General features: G+C 40.0%; 1 protein-coding gene across 9 annotated transcripts in view; it reads right to left on the bottom strand.

Annotated features, from left to right (window-relative positions):
• Positions 1–10,244: 10,244 nt before the first annotated feature.
• The window catches only part of hspg2 (heparan sulfate proteoglycan 2), a 272,884-nt gene continuing 263,504 nt past the window's right edge, over positions 10,245–19,624 (bottom strand). For all 9 annotated transcript variants that reach the window (XM_060937478.1, XM_060937484.1, XM_060937483.1 and 6 more), the window contains 4 exons: positions 17,655–17,725; positions 16,730–16,813; positions 14,127–14,230; positions 10,245–11,634 (listed from right to left, as the gene is read on the bottom strand). In XM_060937478.1, coding sequence (XP_060793461.1) covers positions 11,462–11,634; positions 14,127–14,230; positions 16,730–16,813; positions 17,655–17,725 — 432 coding nt within the window. In that variant the 3' untranslated portion in view covers positions 10,245–11,461. The remainder of the gene's footprint in view (positions 11,635–14,126; positions 14,231–16,729; positions 16,814–17,654; positions 17,726–19,624) is intronic.

Below are 19,624 nucleotides of genomic sequence, written 5' to 3' on the forward strand. Positions count from 1 at the left end.
AAGCTCAGTTGACAAAGCGTTTGTACGGAGAAGGTGCATTGCTCGCATGAAAAATGCCTTACGATTGCGTTGTTTTAAGTTGTTCGAATCGATCAAACCGTCAAACTGATAAGTTTCTTCAGGGCTCCCCGTGAACTAATAAAAAAGGGTGAACGAACACAGGATTTCACAAAAAGACGTCAAGAAAGGTGGCTTTTGAACCTCTCACTGAAATCGAAGGGAGTCGAGTTGAAGCATGCTCAAGTTTGCAGTGATCACTTGGTGAAAGGTTTGTCTCTCCCTCTCAGCCATGTCCTTAGTGTTTTCCAAGTACTTTTCTTGCTATGTGTCATTATTTTACGGTACTTTTTTTAGTCACGAATCGCTAAAGTCCCCAGCTATTTCTTTGTTTCCTCCTCACAAAGTCCATATGCATGAAGATCGCGACAAAATTCTTCCCCAGCCGTACAGTTACAATGCGCCGTGATCACTTCTCCGTCTTGTTTAACTAAGGTCCAGGTCTTTAAAGGGGTTTCTGATGATCTTTGTGAATTATTTACCTGAGAGATAAGAGCCAGCACAAGTTAGAATCAAGCGAACTGTTGGTTGTTTACACTTCAACTTGCAGTGTTTCGTTGTAAAGACACGAACGAAAAGCTTAAAAACATACTTACATGGGCAAAAACAATCCAGGATTCATTCGGCAGTGACTTGATAGCGAGGTCCTTTACCCAGCTACAAACAAAAAAGTCGTAAGCCTCCATACTCTTCCACGCTTTCATCTGTTTTGCGGTGTAGAAGGACGTCTGCAACACCAGATAGTTCGAGATGTCAGGGAACTCGACTGAAGGGTCGTTTTCGAGATCGTATGACAAATCCTTCTTTCCCAGACTGTAGGGGTCGAATCCACTGCACATAGCAATCTTTTGAATAGATCTAAAGCGAGCAGTGGTTTCTAGATTACGAGCATACTCTGATAAGTTATTGCTAGTTGTTTGCACTACGGCAGCCGTTTTGGTTCGCTAGACCACCAGCTGTTTTACCGGAAGTGAAATCGCTAAGAAAAGTCACACGACTGAAACCCAGCAATAGTCCACACTGTAATTTGGGTGTATTATATTTACAAATGAAGGTTGTTAGTAAAGGATAGTGACAAGATCAACAGACTAAACACTTTGCCTGGCATTTAGAATATAGAATTTTATAAACTCTGAACTTCCCTTCATTATGTTTTTGCTTTGTAACCTATGGCGTATCATAGGAGAGTCAGTTTCTCTGGGCAAGACTCTTTACCTCAAGAAAGAAGGGAAAATTTATCAAAGGGGAAAATATATATATAGTTTGTCTAAAGTAAGGAACTATTAGAAAGAGGAGTGAAGTAACTGATTCTGATATTTGTACAGAATCAGTTAAGACGGTGTACAACCCTGATTCCAAAAAAGTTGGGACAAAGTACAAATTGTAAATAAAAATGGAATGCAATGATGCGGAAGTTTCAAAATTCCATATTTTATTCAGAATAGAACATAGATGACATATCAAATGTTTAAACTGAGAAAATGTATCATTTAAAGAGAAAAATTAGGTGATTTTAAATTTCATGACAACAACACTGTTAGGACTTGGACTTTGTTGGCCTCTAGAAGCCGCCATCATTCCTTTTTTGTTGTCATGTTTGTTTTGACTGCTAGAGGCCGCTATTGTTTCTGTGTGTTGTGTTTTGTTTTTCCATGTGCCCCGCCTAGTCCTCATTATTGTCACCTGTGTTCTATTTAGTTTGTGTATTTATACTCCCTCAGTTTGGCCTCTAGTCACGGAGTCTTTTCGCTATGCTGCTTAGCGCTAGTTACTTCTGTCCCGTGTGCCTTGCCTATGTCCTTGTGTTCTTTGTATTTTTGCTTTCTTTTGGACTTTGTGGATTTTGTTTTTGACTTTTTGGATCTTCTGAGCGTTTGGATTTTTACCCCTTCTTTTCTGGTTATTGGCTTTTGTATTGACTTTGAACTTTTGGATTTTTTATTTTTTCCCTTATATCTTCTGAGCATTTTGGATTATACTTTTTGGATTTTTTGCATTGTAAATAAACTGTTTTTTGCTACTCTACTTTCGCCTCACGCCTCTGCACTTGAGTCATTCCCCTAGTGGCCTAATGGGGGTTTGCTGGATCACTACACCAGTGACCTGGGTTCAATTCCCAGCAAAACCCTAACAAGCACATCCCAAAAAAGTTGGGACAAGGCCATGTTTACCACTGTGAGACATCCCCTTTTCTCTTTACAACAGTCTGTAAACGTCTGGGGACTGAGGAGACAAGTTGCTCAAGTTTAGGGATAGGAATGTTAACCCATTCTTGTCTAATGTAGGATTCTAGTTGCTCAACTGTCTTAGGTCTTTTTTGTCGTATCTTCCGTTTTATGATGTACCAAATGTTTTCTATGGGTGAAAGATCTGGACTGCAGGCTGGCCAGTTCAGTACCCGGACCCTTCTTCTACGCAGCCGTGATGCTGTAATTGATGCAGTATGTGGTTTGGCACTGTCATGTTGGAAAATGCAAGGTCTTCCCTGAAAGAGACGTCGTCTGGATGGGAGCATATGTTGCTCTAGAACCTGGATATACCTTTCAGCATTGATTGTGTCTTTCCAGATGTGTAAGCTGCCCATGCCACATGCACTCATGCAACCCCATACCATCAGAGATGCAGGCTTCTGAACTGAGCGCTGATAACAACTTGGGTCGTCCTTCTCCTCTTTAGTCCGAATGACATGGTGTCCCTGATTTCCATAAAGAACTTCAAATTTTGATTCGTCTGACCACAGAACAGTTTTCCACTTTGCCACAGTCCATTTTAAATGAGCCTTGGCCCAGAGAAGACGTCTGCGCTTCTGGATCCTGTTTAGATACGGCTTCTTCTTTGAACTATAGAGTTTTAGCTGGCAACGTCAGATGGCACTGTAGGTGCTGTTGGTCTTAAGTGATCAATCACATTAAATCAGTCTCATTAAATCATTAGATCAATCTCATTAAATCAGTCTCATTAAATAATACGTTTAATTTTGGTGCTTAATAATAAATTATCAAACAGCTAAATTATGGTATATTCCAAATTATTTAATCACTACCAATGCAGCAATAATGGATCACTTACCATATTACACAACTCATATGCACCTTGGAATTCTTTGAGATTGGATAACTTCAAAGAATACAGAAGCAACACAGACACAGTTTAACAATTAATTGAATTTATTATAACAAAAATGAAATTGAATAATAGCAGCTGAATTACATTCAAATAGTGAGGTATGTGTGTGTGCATGGGAGGGTGTGTGTGTGTGAGAGCGTGTGTGTGGAGGAGGGGCCACCACGTGTTTCTAAGTGGAACAAAGAATTAGCTCTGTTGCTAGCTAAGGCGTGTTTGGGTGTGTGTGTGTGTGTGTGTGTGGAGGAGGGGTCACCACGTGTTTCTAAGGGCCTCTGCATGCTCTTGCGACAAGGCTTTCGCAGATAGCTTTTCGCAAACAGTTGTAATTTATCATTGAGCGGGGAGTAATAGGCTTGCGCGATGTTATTCACCGCCACAACGCAAGGGGGCGCGAAGTCGCGAAATCGCTAGGAGTAGTTGGTGGGTGTGGTTAGTGGAGTGTTTATCCTCCGGTTACTTATAATGACTAGAACTGGAGTCGTATAGATGTACGTACTTCCTCACTTCCTCGATCAACTGCTCTTCGTGCTGCTCCATCTTCGCTCGTGTTTTTAAAAATGGCGGTCGTGAAAACAAAACAAACCGTGAAAGTAGGGAAGTGGAAGTGCGTGTACAGCGGATGTAGAGTGGACCAATCAGAGCCCTCTTGTCTGCGACGCTGTCTGCGAGGCTTCTGCGGTGGTCACAATTTTTGGGAGGTGCGCACAGAGCGTCTGCGAAGGGGGGGCTACGCAGACACCATCTGCGATGCCATCTGCGAGGACTGCGTTGTCAGCATAAATTGGCCTTAAGTAGAACAAAGGTGTGTGTGAGGCCTGTGGCCTAAACAAAAGAATTAGCTCTGGGTTGCTAATGAGACAAGCAAATTAGCTGTGGTAGCTAACTCCACTAGCTTATAACATTACTAAATCCACTGAAATCTTGATGAGGTCAAAATATGTGTAATAATGAAATTAAAGGTTAGAAAGGATAGCAAGAGCATGCAAAGCCTATATATCAACAATTGAGAGATCAACACAAATAGAACAATAATCAATTCAACACCCTAAGTGTCTGCAGTGTACACAATTAAACAATTCCTGAGTTTAAATTCACACTACTTCATAAAGCTAATTCCTAAGACTAGTCTTTGTGCCCAAAAATGCCAGTCTTACTTCAGTATCTTGCTTCCAATGCAAGATTATAGAGGTGATCCAAAACTTCTGAGTCCACCGGAGCACATGGGGCTTTCCGTGAACGCTTCGTAGTTTGTGGAGAAGAAGTCTCTGATCAAACAATGTGCACAGCGCTTTTAGTCAGAAGGAATCCGGTTGCTTCTAACTTTTGATTAAACTGCTTGGGCGGCAGTTTTGTAACGTTACTCATAATACAAATAGAAACCGGTTGTAACTCATCTGAGTTAGATCGCGCGATTTTGGAAGTTTACCGTGGCCAGTGGTAAAATGAAAACGCGCTGAATTCTTACTTGGGAGAAAGACGTCTTTATCTTGGGTGCTCGGATGAGCGGATCTCCTTGTGTCCGTGTGATGCTCACGCAGCGCCAAAAGAGAAAGTGGCTAGTGTGCCTTAGTTACTTATGGAGTCATGGAGGAAGTGATGTAGGTGATCCCGCCCAGGCGTGACGTAGGTCACCGCGGAAGTTGTTGATGGGAGTTGTAGTCCTGAAAGAGACTGACTGGCTGTACCTACAGCATGGTGAATTGTGTTCACAGATAATGTTCTCTGGAAATATTCCTGAGCCCGTTTTGTGATTTCCAATACAGAAGCATGCCTGTATGTGATGCAGTGCCGTCTAAGGGCCCGAAGATCACGGGCACCCGGTATGGTTTTCCGGCCTTGACCCTTACGCACAGAGATTCTTCCAGATTCTCTGAATCTTTTGATGATATTATGCACTGTAGATGATGATATGTTCAAACTCTTTGCAATTTTACACTGTCGAACTCCTTTCTGATATTGCTCCACTATTTGTCGGCGCAGAATTAGGGGGATTGGTGATCCTCTTCCAATCTTTACTTCTGAGAGCCGCTGCCACTCCAAGATGCTCTTTTTATACCCAGTCATGTTAATGACCTATTGCCAATTGACCTAATGAGTTGCAATTTGGTCCTCCAGCTGTTCCTTTTTTGTACCTTTAACTTTTCCAGCCTCTTATTGCCCCTGTCCCAACTTTTTTGAGATGTGTTGCTGTCATGAAATTTCAAATGAGCCAATATTTGGCATGAAATTTCAAAATGTCTCACTTTCGACATTTGATATGTTGTCTATGTTCTATTGTGAATACAATATCAGTTTTTGAGATTTGTAAATTATTGCATTCCGTTTTTATTTACAATTTGTACTTTGTCCCAACTTTTTTGGAATTGGGCTTGTAATATATAGAGGAGATTACACGGTTGCACGAAGATATGAAGTTTATCTTTGAGTGCGGAATGTATATATATCAATCGTAAGTGAGTGACACGAACGAGTGAAAATATTTTCAACATGAGAAGATAAACTTCATATCTTTGCACCACCGTGTAATGTTCTTTATATTATATGGGCACATTCACACACAAAAAAAGCAAGTTAAAAAAAAATTAATTTTGAACTGGTTCACCACTTTGACAATGCAAGTCTAGTCAGCAGGAAAACAATGTAACATTCAGTATCATGCTAGCTGAATGGAATATATCTGATATACCACTTAATGCCAGCCAATATTATTTAATTATTATCCATACAGGACACTTTTTTGATGGATTAAAAACGTGTTCTATTCCCTTTTAGCAGGCTTCATTCATTTGGTTTGATAGCATGTAACGTTGTTAGCATATTGCTTATCCTACGTGTATTACGTCACTCTACCCAATGGAGAATGAGCATTGAATATGGTTTATGATACTGCATGGTTGTCAAGACAACATGACATCACACATCGGAGATGTAAAACTTTTGTGCTAGCAAGTGACTGACAATTTGTAAACAAACATGCCTGCCAGGTTTGCTTCATTAAATACGCAAGATTTTGAGAGAATTTTGAAAGAGGAAGATGCATTGAACACCCAAAAGGAATGTGTATACATAATAATAATAATAACTTTTTTGTGGAATATCAGATATATCCCATTCAGCTACTCCTCGACTCGTTCAGTATCATACTAGCTGAATGGAATATATCTGATATACCACTCAATGCCAGCCAATATTATTTAGTTATTATACATACAGGACACTTTTCTGATAGAATAAAAATGTGTTCTATTCCCTTCTAGTGGCTTTTGTTCATTTAGTTCGATAGCATGCAATATTGTTAGCATATCACTTATCCTATGTGTATTACGTCACTCAACCCAATAGAGAATGAGCGTTGAATATGGTTTATGATATTGTATGGTTGTCAAGCCAACATGACGTCACACATCAGAGAGGTAAAACTTCCATGCTAGCAAGCGACTGTGACAATTTGGAAACAAACATGGCTGCCAGGTTTGCTTCATTAAATACGCAAGATTTTGAGGGAATTTTGAAAGAGAAAGATGCGTTGAACACCCGAAAGGAATGTGTATACATAATAATGGCTGGCTTTTTTTCATGGTATATCACATATATTCCATTCAGCTACTCATCTTCAACTTATTCAACATCATGCTAGCTGAATGGAATATATCTGACATACCACGAAAAAAAGCCAGCCAATATTATTGTCACTCAGATCCGTGATTTCGGATGAAAAATGTGAGTTTTTCAACATGAGAAGATAAACTTCATATCTTCAAGCCAACGTGTGATTTTCTTTTTATTATATAGACACATTCACAAACAAAAAGGACCCAAATTTATCAAAACAATTCACCAATTTCCTCACGAGTGACATATAGAGATTTGTGTCACGGTTTTGGTTCTCCATGTCCCGGATGGAGCTCATATGAAAAACACTCGTGTCCATATAATATAATGCCACTGTCCTGTAGCTGTATTTGTATCTGTATGCATTTAGTGCTCCACATATTCATACCTGCATTTGTATTCAGATTTAAGCATACTCTACAACTATGGCACCTGAAATACTGGAAAGCTGTGGGAGGTAGAAATGTAAAATTGTCAACTTTGTTATAGGTAAGCACTACCGTAAATGCATCACACAATGAGGTCTTTCTTTGTTCAGTTCAGTTGCAGCCCTTCCTTTTACTATATATAGTGAAAAATACAGAACTGAACTTTTTTTTTTTTTTTTTGCATTTTGGAATGACTGGTTACTCCTAAAAGTAAAAACCATTGAATATATCTGATATATTCAATCTAAATGGAATTGATTAGGTTTATATTAGCTATCCAAAGTGTGGCATAGCCCTGTGATGACCTGGCAACTTGTCCAGGGTGTACCCCGCCTTTCGCCCGTAGTCGGCTGGGATGGGCTCCAGCTTGCCTGCAACCCTGTAGAAGGATGAAGTGGCTGGAGATAATGAGATGAGATGAGATGAGATGAGATGAGATGAGATGAGAGTGTGGCATTCACTGAATGAGGAAATCACACTTGGCTAAGCAAGCTCTCATCTCATTATCTGTAGCTGCTTTATCCTGTTCTACAGGGTTGCAGATAAGCTGGAGCCTATCCCAGCTGACTACGGGCGCCTGGGCAAGATTTTAGACATTTTTATGCACTGTTTTTACCACTGCATTTGTGAAGCTGGCTCCTCACCCAAGAAGACACGCGGGCATTGGCAAGATTTAAAAAGTAAATACAAGCATTTCGCTCATGTTTTGGCAAGCTATATTTTTGATTTCAGAAAAGTTGATGTGTCAAAAAGTGTCTGAGAAAAACCTGAATTTGTCAAGAACCATATCTCGTCATTATTAGCTCTCTGTCAGATTTTAATCGCGACTGTGACATCTGGCAGGTTTTCCCAGGCTGCCACACAACTTCCTGTTGCAAAAAAATAAAGCAGGAGCCGATAGTGATTTTCCAGATCAACCCAGAGTTTGTTTTCTAAAATGTCAGGTTGGTTATTGGACCACACCTTTCCACAGAAAAGGATGCCTAGATGAGATTGGTTTTACAAACCTACATAGCTTGCATAAAATCAGCATCAAGAAGTTAGCTAGCTAATACTACATAGCAAAGTCACAGTCCTAATAAGGGGTCGCCCATTATGGACACAGTTATCTAGCTAACAGATGAGAGTAGAAGGCATCTGGTTGGGCAGCACCCTGGCGTTCAGTGCCATAATATTCCCAATGATGGAATTGTAAAACATCATATTTTGCATTTGTGAGATCAGACTCTGATGTTGGTGAGGAGGTCTGGGGTGCAGTCGGCGTTCCAGTTCATCCTAAACATGTTCAGTGGGGTTGAGGTCAGGGCTTTGTGTCAGACACTCGAGTTCTTCCACTCCAACTTTGGCAAACTATGTCTTCATGGAGTTTGCTTTGTGCACAGGTGCATTGTCATGCTGGAACATGTTCAGGCCTAAGGTTCCAGTGAAGGGAAATTGTAATGCTGCAGTATTCAAAGACATTCTAGACAATTATGTGCAACTTTGTGGCAACAGTTTGGAGAAGAACCACATATGGGTGTGATGGTCAGATGTCCACAGAGTGTACAAGGAAATTGAAAGAGTTGTATGAAAGAGAGTATGGGGCAGTTATAAGCACACAGTAAAAAAATGTTAGAAAAACATTCTAAGCAAAGCCCATAATCTGAAAAAAAAACACCAAAACCCAAAAACACAATATATAAAAATGAAAAGGAAGGAAAGAAGACAAAGCTCCAACATTAGAAGTTTGAAAGGTTTGTGATTGTACAGTCTGACAATTTGTTTTTAATTTATCGAATTTGCAAAACAAAACCCCCAAAATGATCAAGTAAAGAAACAGAAATAGCTAAAAGAATATAGTGCCCCCTAGGGTGCATCAGTTGCCCTCACTTTCATAAAATCTGATGCATTTTTGTTTGGGTGTTCCTTTTCACCAATAAAGACATCCTGTAAAATTTTTTGACCATATTCAAAAGTCTAATGGTGGCACCATGAGGTTCATTTTTTGCTTAAAAAACGCTTATTTTATGTTTTCGCGTAAGGTTTGACTCACAATGTTGGACTCCATTTATTGATTTCTTGTGACCCAGAGATCATGTTAAGAACCTTTGCAAGGGATTGAGAAGCATTAATGTGATTCATAATACATATGTATTGTTTAAAAGTAATTGAACAATGATTCAATGAACAGCTAAAACTCAAACTGTGCTTGATAATATATTTAAAATATGTACTAAAAATGTGTATCTAAGATATTTGGTATACTCTATAAGGTGCCATAATGTTTCATGAAAAGTGATCGAAATTTTGTCATAAAAGTCATAAAATAGCAGCTTTTTCCATAACTTTGAGCTCCTGGTGCCGCCATTAAACTTTTGAATTTTGTCAAAATATTTCACCCAGTGTGTTTTCTTACCAAAAGGAACATAAAAACAAAAATGCATCATGATCGGAGGAACTTTTCATTTTTAGGGGGCAACATTTTTCACCCTAGTGCCCCCCCCCCCCCCCCCCAAAAAAAAGTAATCTCCTATTCCACACTTCAGCCCAATTAGTGGCAGTAATACACCTTTAAGTTGGTTTCCCAACCACCAAAAAAACCCAAAAGAAGAAGAAAACTCCCAAAATACAAAGGCAACAAAATATGGAATACAAGTATTTGATGGTAAGAACGTATTATTATTATTATTATTATTATTATAAGAAGAAGTAAGAATTATTATTATGGCATTTTTCACAAATTGCTACTGTTATTTCACCGGTTTGCTTACATTCTAAGCAGAAATGATTTTGTCGGACGTTTTGTATAAAGTTTTTAATTGATCAAATTTGCAAAAAAAAAAGAAGCTGTTTCTCAAAATCCATTGAATGTCGATAGAATAAAGCAGTTATTCCACTCAATCTCGTCGTACATGGCTTATGTAGCACCTCGTTGGCTATCAGCTCATGTACGACTCTTTCATTGAATAACTGTTACATATTCAATCCTTAGTTGAAAGGGGAATCTCTCTTTCAGCTCCAGAATAAATACTGCTTTAGTGCTTTTGTTCTAGGTTGGCATTCAGCAAAAATACTTTTATTGCAAACTTGTGGTTTTTGCTACTTACAATACATGTTACATTAGAAACACAGAGGCAAGTCATTGGCAGAAGACAAGAGTATGTGCTTGTAGTGTGTTTAGCACCATTGGGTTTTCCATATACACCAGTAAATTCGAGGTTAACAAAGGGAAGGTTGGTGGTTTCTCTTAAATATAAACTGCGTATAAAACAAATCTCCCAAAATAAAGGTCGCTCGTTTCAGCGTCTGACGCATCTCTCGTCTTTTGCTTCATCGTCACCTGAGATGAGGAGTGTATTTTGAGCTAGGACCTTCCCAGTGTCCGGAAACCTCGTCCCTGTGTTCTAGAAGTGTCTAAACCGTCTCAGAGAGAACAGGGAGGAAACGAAAGGCTGCAGAGTCTTCAAGTATTAAACACAGCTCAGCGCACAAGCTTCAGACACACATTATTAGGACCTAGAATCAACTCGAGGAAAAACAGGCTAGGGTTAATTAGCATCCTTCCTGACACAAATATTTAATAATCGATCCATATATTCATATGCATATAAATAAAAATTCAGTGCTGTAAAAACATCATTTCTGACCACATCAGTGTGGAGCTATCAGTGAAGGCATGTCATGTAGTTTTTTCTTAGATATTCTCTCTCTCTCTCTCTCACTCTCTTTATTTTTAAATCATGGCTAAAAAAACCTACTATAGGACTATGTAAACTGATACCCCATGTTAATCATCCTTCATTATACAACACTTAATGAAATATGTCCTGATTTCTTTCTCTTTCATTTGGTTTATGCAGCACAGAGTAAAAAAAATTATTTTTGGCAGCAGTAAGGCACCAAGATAATATATCAGTGTGTGTGTGTGTGTGTGTGTGTGTGTGTGTGTGTGTGTAGGTTAAACACCAAGCAAAAATACTTTGGCTGTATCAGAGAACCCTGTATGTCTCTTGCTGTATGTGTGTGTGTGTGTGTGTGTGTGTGTGTGTGTGTGTGTGTGTGTGTGTGTGTGTGTGGAGGTTAAAAGCATTTGCAATCCTGTACAGATGTGAGAACAGTCTTGCATTGTGTGTGTGTATGGAGGTTAAAATGCAAGTGAAATGCATCTGCAGTCCTGTAGGTGTCTGAGATCCGGGTCACTCCTGCAGTATGTGTGTGAGTGTTTTCTCAGTCTCTAGGTGGCGCTGTAGCATCTTTGCCTACGATGTGCAGCGGCGCACGTTTTTGCCGTCGTTACCGTGGAGCTGCAGGTCGATGGACCGCGACGGTTGTTCTCCCGGCCGGGCATTAAGCAGCGACAGGTTCTTTACGCAACCTGTGATGCCTGAGGAGAACTTCCCACCAGTGAGAACGGCCAAATCTGGAGCTCCACCTGTCGCCATGGACACCACACACACACACACACACACACACATATATATATATATATATATATATATATATATATATATATATATATATATATATATATACACACAATTTACTACAAACTGTTCAAAACCATCATTTTGGCATTCAAAGACAGGAAAAAGTCCTCTACAGAAGTATCCAACTGCAACAAGTCTGACTGGTGTTGCATGACTTTTATTTGCATACTGAAACCTGATTGGCTCATCTATTCTATGATGCAATAACGCGTCACATGTTTTTTTTTATTATTATTTTTTTTACAAAGCTACTTTCCACAAGATTTTCACCAAGCTGCTGCACAGACATTTTAGCACTTAAATTATTTGCCTGAGAGGATTTTTTTGAAGACAAATGCTAATGTTTTACAGCGGAGCTCCATAATTAAGAGAACATGGTAATGCATCGAATCTGATTTTTGATGGCTTTTGCAACTGTATGACATCCGTATGAACGGTGTACGTGTACCACTACAGGAAACCTGATCATAAGTGCAAGGCAAAGTATCTCAAACACTTGACCAACAGACAATGAAATTTGCATCTTTATTTATATAAGATCGATGGGTTTTTATCCAGCGCTTATTTTTAATTTGCTTTTTAAAAAATAATGTGGAATTACTCACATTTTATGGAAAATATGTATGACAGTTTCATATAAAACTAGTTAAAACAGTTTTATTAGTCCACTAGCTTGTTGGACAGTTGACAGTTTCTGTCGTGTAAGGGTGATAGACGGATGTAAGGAAGACTTTTATTGAAAGCATGCTAGCAAACAGATCCAAAACGGAGACAAAGGCAAAGTCGAAAAACAGGCAGTGAGGCACAGACAGGATATCAGAGATAATACAATACTCACAGTCCAAAACCACAAACAGGGTCAAAACCAGAAAAGTGATACAAAATACAAGGCTTGGTAACGTCAGACGCAGGGGACAGAGTGTATACTTCACAAAGTCTGTGTTCCTGAGAGTCCTTGTATGCCCACGCTGTGATTGCACTCTAATCAGGAACAGGTGCATGATAAATAGTCCTAATGGTGCTGAATGCACATGGACATGACCGACGTAACCAGACAACTGTTTGACATATCAAGTTTGACATTCGATGGTAAGTATATAGTAATGATATAAAATGAAATCACTGTTCACTGCTGTCCACCAGGCACCCAGCAGAGTCACGCCATAATAAATGTTGTGTGTTGTTTCTAGCGTGTGTCAAAGAAAGGAATAAATATGTATTTGTAACTGTGATGTGTATCCCATTATTGGTATCACTGTCACAAGACAATGCAGAAATTTATTGATGTGAAACGCATAACACTACACAATTCAATGGTTCATTCATGGTGCTATAACATTATTATTCTATTCAGGTAGATTTTGTGCCCTTACAAATATTTTGCTCATAAACTCATCAGGAGCGCTGCTTGGCTTCAATAAAGATAGACATTGGAATAGATATGAGCAGAATTATTTAAATAATAATATCATTTAACTGTATATTTGAATTTTATAATGCACAGACACCAAATAATCATCCAAATTATATAAAAATTTCAGCAAATGAAATGTCGAACAATTAAATCAGCAGTCTATAAGGGATTCTTATGTTGGGAATAATGGACTAGAGGAAAGTGCTATCTGCCCTCTTTCACATACATCAGCTTACAGACACCCATGCTTGACTAGTATTGCGACGATTGACATTTTCCTGTCACCCCACTTGGGAACCTGGTTTTGGTGGCTTGTTTGTCCAGATCATCTTTTTTTGTCACCTCTTCCATAAGCAAGGCATTTAAACTCCTGGTTCTTGTGTAAAGTAACACACTTACACTGATCAGCCATACCGTAGCACAAACTGCTGAAAAAAGTGAATGCTGGTTAAAACAGAAAGGTGTCAGCATTAACTTTTTCAGCAGTTTGTGCTACAGTTGCTCTTCTGTGGGATTGGACCATATGGGCTAGCCTTTGTGCCCCATGCGAATTAACGAGCCTTTGACACCCATGACCCTGTCGCTGGTTCACACCCATGACCCTGTCGCTGGTTCACCGGTTGTCCTTCCTTCCTTGGACCACTTTTGGTAGGTACTAACCACGGCATACTGGCAACACCCCACAAGATGTGCCATTTTGGAGATGCTCAGACCCAGTCATCCAGCCATCACAATTTGGCCCCTGTCAAAGTCACTTAGTTCCTTACGCTTGCCCATTTTTTCCTGCTTCCAACACATCAACTTCAAGAACTGACTGTTCTCTTGCTGCCTAATATATCCCACTCCTCGAGAGGTGCCACTTTAATGAGATAATCAAATGTTATTCACTTGACCTGTCAGTGGTTTGAGATTGGTGTATATATAAAGAGCCATGTTCCAAATCTCAGTAATAGGATGTCAATTACAATCAGGACATTACAGTAACATGTATTAAGATATCTAGTAATGTAAAGAAATCCATACCCAGGTAGATGTTGCCCTTGGTGTTTACCATGACACTCCTGCCGGGGGACTGTCCATGCTGAGCCGTCCTGTCATCTACCTGGATATAGCCTTGCTTTCCTGTCCTGCTCACAAAATAAAATAAAAAATACAGTGATTTGTCCAGCGATTCATTCAGTTGTGCCACTTATATGAAACATGATCCAACAAATCATCAATTAAAACCTCATCATCAGTTACTCTTGAGATCAATCATGAGCCATATATTTTCCTCTTGAGCAAAACTAGCTTTGTACAAGTCATAGACAGGGTATCTGCACATTTTTCAAGTACAAATTTAAAGACTTTTAAGACCTTTTCAAGACCTCTAAATGGAAAAATTAAGACTGTACCATGGCAAAGAAAATGATAAATACGACAACTGTTTTCTACAATAGTTTTTTTTTTACTAACTTTAAGAACAATGCACACAATTGGTGAACAACAGGGTGCATCAATTTAAACACGTTTGTGGGATCCAGCGCTTTTTATCACAAACGATTCTTCTCCTTATTCTGGGGGTATTTGTCATCCCCCAACCACTTGTCGTTAAACAGACATCTTCCCATAATTATCAACGCTTTCTAGCTCCCGCGTAAGCTACCCGCGCATCTCTCACTCTTCACCACACTGCACCACACCACACTTCCTCCAGTAGCCTCCAAACGTTAGTTCTTGATCTATGGAACCCACAGAACGCACAGAACCAATGCTGCCCCCAAAAGGTACGCTGGTCACTTTTAAAATTACGGTTAAAAAATACCCCAAACCGGATGGAGACATTTCACTCGTTCGGTCCAATATTAAATTTAATACCTCCCTTTCAAAAATTCCAGTCATTCCAAACAATTTAAGACGTTTTTAGGCCTTGAAAACCGAAAGTTGTATTTAAGGCTTTTTAAGGACTCGCGGGAATCCTGATAGAAGACATTTTGGATTTAGAATCTAATTTAAGAAGAAGAACTTGACTTATCACACCTACACTTAAGCACAGTGAAATGTGTCCTCTGCATTTAACCCATCTGAAGCAGTGAACAAACAAGTGAGCAATGAGCGCGCACACACACACACACACAGACCCAGAGCAGTGGGCAGCTATGCTACAGTGCCCGGGGAGCAGTTGTGGGTTAGTTGCCTTGCTCAAGGTCACTTCAGCCCAACCTCAGCCCAAGGCTGCCCCATGTTAACCTAACCTGTATGTCTTTGGACTGTGGGGGAAACCAGAGCACCCAGAGGAAACCCGCACAGACACGGGGAGAACATGCAAACTTCATATATACTGCCATTTTGAAGCCAGAATAAAATGGAGACTCCAAATACAAAGCATATTAAAATACAGTGACTTGCAAAAGTATTCATCCCCCTTGGTGTTTGTCCTGTTTTGTCGCATTACAAGCTGGAATTACAATAGATTTTTGGAGGGTTAGTACCGTTTGATTTACACAACACGCCTACCACTGTAAAGGTGAAAATTGTTGTTTTATTGTGGCACAAACAATAATTAAGGTGAAAAAAAAAGAAATCTGGAGTGTGCATAGGTATTCCCCCCCCAAAAGTCAATACTTTGTAGAGCCACCTTTTGCTGCAAGTCTCTTGAGGTATGTCTCTATTAGCTTAGCACATCTAGCCACTGGGATTTTTGCCCATTCCTCAAGGCAAAACTGCTCCAACTCCTTCAAGTTAGATGGGTTGTGTTGGTGTACAGTAATCTTCAAGTTATGCCACAGATTCTCAATTGGATTGAGGTTTGATTAGGCCATTCCAAAACATTTAAATGTTTCCCTTTAAACCACTTCAGTGTAGCTTTAGCAGTATGTTTAGGGTCACCGTCCTGCTGGAATGTGAACCTTTGTCCCAGTCTCAAACCTTTGGCTGACTCAAACAAGTTTTCCTTCAGAATTGCCCTGTATTTAGCGCCATCCATCTTTCCTTCAGTCCTGACCAGCTTTCCTGTTCCTGCAGATGAAAAATATCCCCACAGCATGATGCTGCCACCACCATGCTTCACTGTAGGAATGGTGTTCTCAGGGTGTTGGGTTTGTGCCACATATGGCGTTTCCCATGATGGCCAAAAAGATCAATTTTAGTCTCATTTGACCAGAGAATCTTCTTTCATGTGTTTGGGGAGTCTGCCACATGCTGTTGGGCAAATGACTCTTTTCTGGCCACTCTTCCATAAAGTCCCACTCTATGGAGTGTACGTCTTAAAGTGGTCCTATGGACAGATACTCCCATCTCGGCTGTGGATCTTTGCAGCTCCTTCAGTGTTATCTCTGGTGTCTTTGTTGCATCTCTGATTAATGCCCTCCAGCTTGTAATGCAACAAAACAGGACAAACACCAAGGGGGATGAATACTTTTGTAAGCCACCGTAAGGCTTCGGATGGACTAACAGAGAAACTTTGCTTTAATCCTGGCTTAATTGTGGTTAGTCTTTTCCTGTCACATAGACTAATCACTATGAAGCTATTAATAATCCAGAAAAAAAATTAGGCACAAATAATAAACCAGCAGAAAATAGTGTTTTGTTGGTTTTGGAGATGGTACTAGTAGATAAACAAATGTACATGGAAAAAGAAAAGATACCTGACTGCAGTGATTTTGTGCCAGTGTCCATCATTAATGCGTTCTTTTGAGACGATTTCTGCCTCCCCGCTGCCCAGCTGGTAACTATGGGGCAAAGAGGCAACGTTTGTGCGTATACTGTATCTACACGTTGAAATTATTCAGTTTTGTTTTTGACATGATTGATGTAACACACAGTGAGGAGTGCTGTTAAAGGAAAATGATCAATGATGGGTTGGTGTGATTCCAATATTTTGGAATCAATTACAGTTTTACCTTCTGACCAATCAGAATAGAGAATCCAACAGCACTGAGGTACAACGTTGTAATTAACAGTTATTCCATGAAATCAAGTCGTACATGAGCTGATCGCCAACGAGGCATGTAGCACCGAGTTGGCTATAAACCATGTACGACGAGATTGAGTGGAATAACCGTTTTATTCCCTCCACGGTCACTGGATTTTGAGAAACAGAGCATTTTTATTTTTAGCAAATTCAATAAATAATAACTTTATACAAAACATCCGACAAAATAATTTCTGCTTAGAATGCAAACAAACCGGCGAAATGACAGTAGCAATTTGTGAAAAATGCTATAATAATTCTTGAAAAAAAAGACACGTTCTTACCATCAAGTACTTTCATTCCTTTTTTTTTGGGATTTTGTTTTCGAGTAGAGTTTTGATTTCATCCTCGGTTGGTTCAGCAAAACGCTCCACCATTTTGTTTTTCTCTGCTTACGGTATATGACCTGATATCCTAGTAGTAGAGCAGCCAATCAGAGCGTGCGATTGCTCATATCCAGTGAATGTGGACAGAATAAAATCACGTATACCTGCTCAAAGCATGAGCTCAGTCATCTATAATCCTAAAACGAACACTTGTTCCAGTTTGTGTGATGCAGATCGTGAGATCGTGTCCCAGTGAATGATCGAGTGACTCACCTGAACACCAGGTGTCCATTTTGTAAGCCAAGGCTTATGAAATCCTTGCCCTTTCCTTGGGCTCCTGATTCCTGTAAAAAAAAAAAAAGTGTGACAAGTGCATGATGAAACATTTTATCTTCTCTCTCCAGCTGTGACCCTGGACGCAGGTCACAAGGTCACTCTGAACGATTAACACCGTGTTACCGTCGCTAACAGAAGGACACAGTGGATGTACTTAAGTATAACAAATAACATGTTTATTTATGGCTGTGTGAAAGTTTCATAGATGATTGTTGACAAAAGGATGTATTAATATACTAGCATTAATGATTTTTTTTTTAATCTTTCATAACATGCTTCCAAAGCTCGGAATGATGTCAATAATACTTAAAAATATGTAAAGGAGAATGCTCTATTACTGTGTAAATGCTAATAATGTTAAACAAATTCTTCATTTTAGTATGTTCTTGAGGAATAAACACGCATGCAAAAGCCATGAAAAATTTAATGAGAGAGCAAATAAGATGCACCCTGGGTGTTTTGCATTTGTGATAATTTGTCGCATAAACAAAAGGAAACCAGTTGCATGTGCACGCTGTGTTTCTGATGGACTGTGAGGATTCATGATTATTCCTTTATTGATTGATATATATTACATTACATGACACAGTACTGTGCAAAAGTCTTTGGCGCCCTATTTTTCATACAAACGTTGTTATAGATTTCTATTTTATGACTTCTACATTATCGAGTCAGTACAAAAACATTTCAGAGTTCCAACCGTTCAGTTTTTTTTCCAGCACAAAATTAAATGTTACAGAAAAAAAAAGTTTGTATCTGAGCAACATCTTCCATAAGAGCCGACTTTTCAGATTAAAAAAGAAAACATAATGAAGGCTACTGGGTTTTGGTGCAAAATTACGAAGCAAGTGTGACAAGGTGTCCAGAAGAACTGTGGCTGGTTCTGTAAGATGCTCCGTAAAACCTAGAGCTCATTTCCTTATAAAACGGCACTCATTGTACTGGAGACTACTTTTTTTTTTAAAGCAAAGGATCGTCTTACACCAAATATCATCCATCCATCCATCCATCCATCCATCATCTGTAGCCGCTTATCTTGTCCTACAGGGTCGCAGGCAAGCTGGAGCCTATCCAGCTGACTACGGGTGAGAGGCGGGGTACACCCTGGACAAGTTGCCAGGTCATCGCAGGGCCGACACAGAGACACACAACCATTCACACTCACATTCACACCTACGGGGAACTGTCACCTACAGGGACTGTCGGGGAAACCAGAGCACCCGCAGGAAACCCACACAGACACGGACAGAACATGCAAACTCCACACTGAAAGGCCCCTGTCAGCCACTGGGCTCAAACGCAGAACCTTCTTGCTGTGAAGCGACAGCGCTAACCACTACACCACCGTGCTACCCCACACCAAATATTAACTTTGTTATATTGATTTATTATGGCTTCATTGCTGTTCAACTTCTACACAGTGACTTACTCTGTACAACATTTCAACAATATGGCTACACAGATGACCTAGCCTTACTTTATGCTGACAGCAACTGTAGAGGTAGACACTCTTGACAGATATGGTCCAACTTGCAACATATCTCAAGAGATGGAGACTGAAGCTGAGTGCTGCCAAAACCACCTCAACACCAAAGAGGCCAACCGCCAGATCCAGATCAACCTCAGTGGCTCACTCCTCCCGTACAACCCGACTCCAACCGACCTAGGGGTGAAACTCGACTGGCAGCTCACTTACTGTACAAACAACACTTGGAGCTGCTGCGTGCAAAAGTCGCCTCAAGAAACAACCTCCTACGTCGCCTGGTGGGTTCCTCATGGGGTGCAAGAACATCTACCCTATGAACCAGTGCCCTCACCCTGATCTACAGTACTGCAGAGTAAGCAGCACCAGAATGGAGTAGGAGTGTTCATACAAAAAAGCTGGACACAGCCCTAAACGATACCAT

Source organism: Neoarius graeffei, chromosome 13, assembly GCF_027579695.1.
Source record: "Neoarius graeffei isolate fNeoGra1 chromosome 13, fNeoGra1.pri, whole genome shotgun sequence".
Taxonomy (NCBI): Eukaryota; Metazoa; Chordata; class Actinopteri; order Siluriformes; family Ariidae; genus Neoarius; species Neoarius graeffei.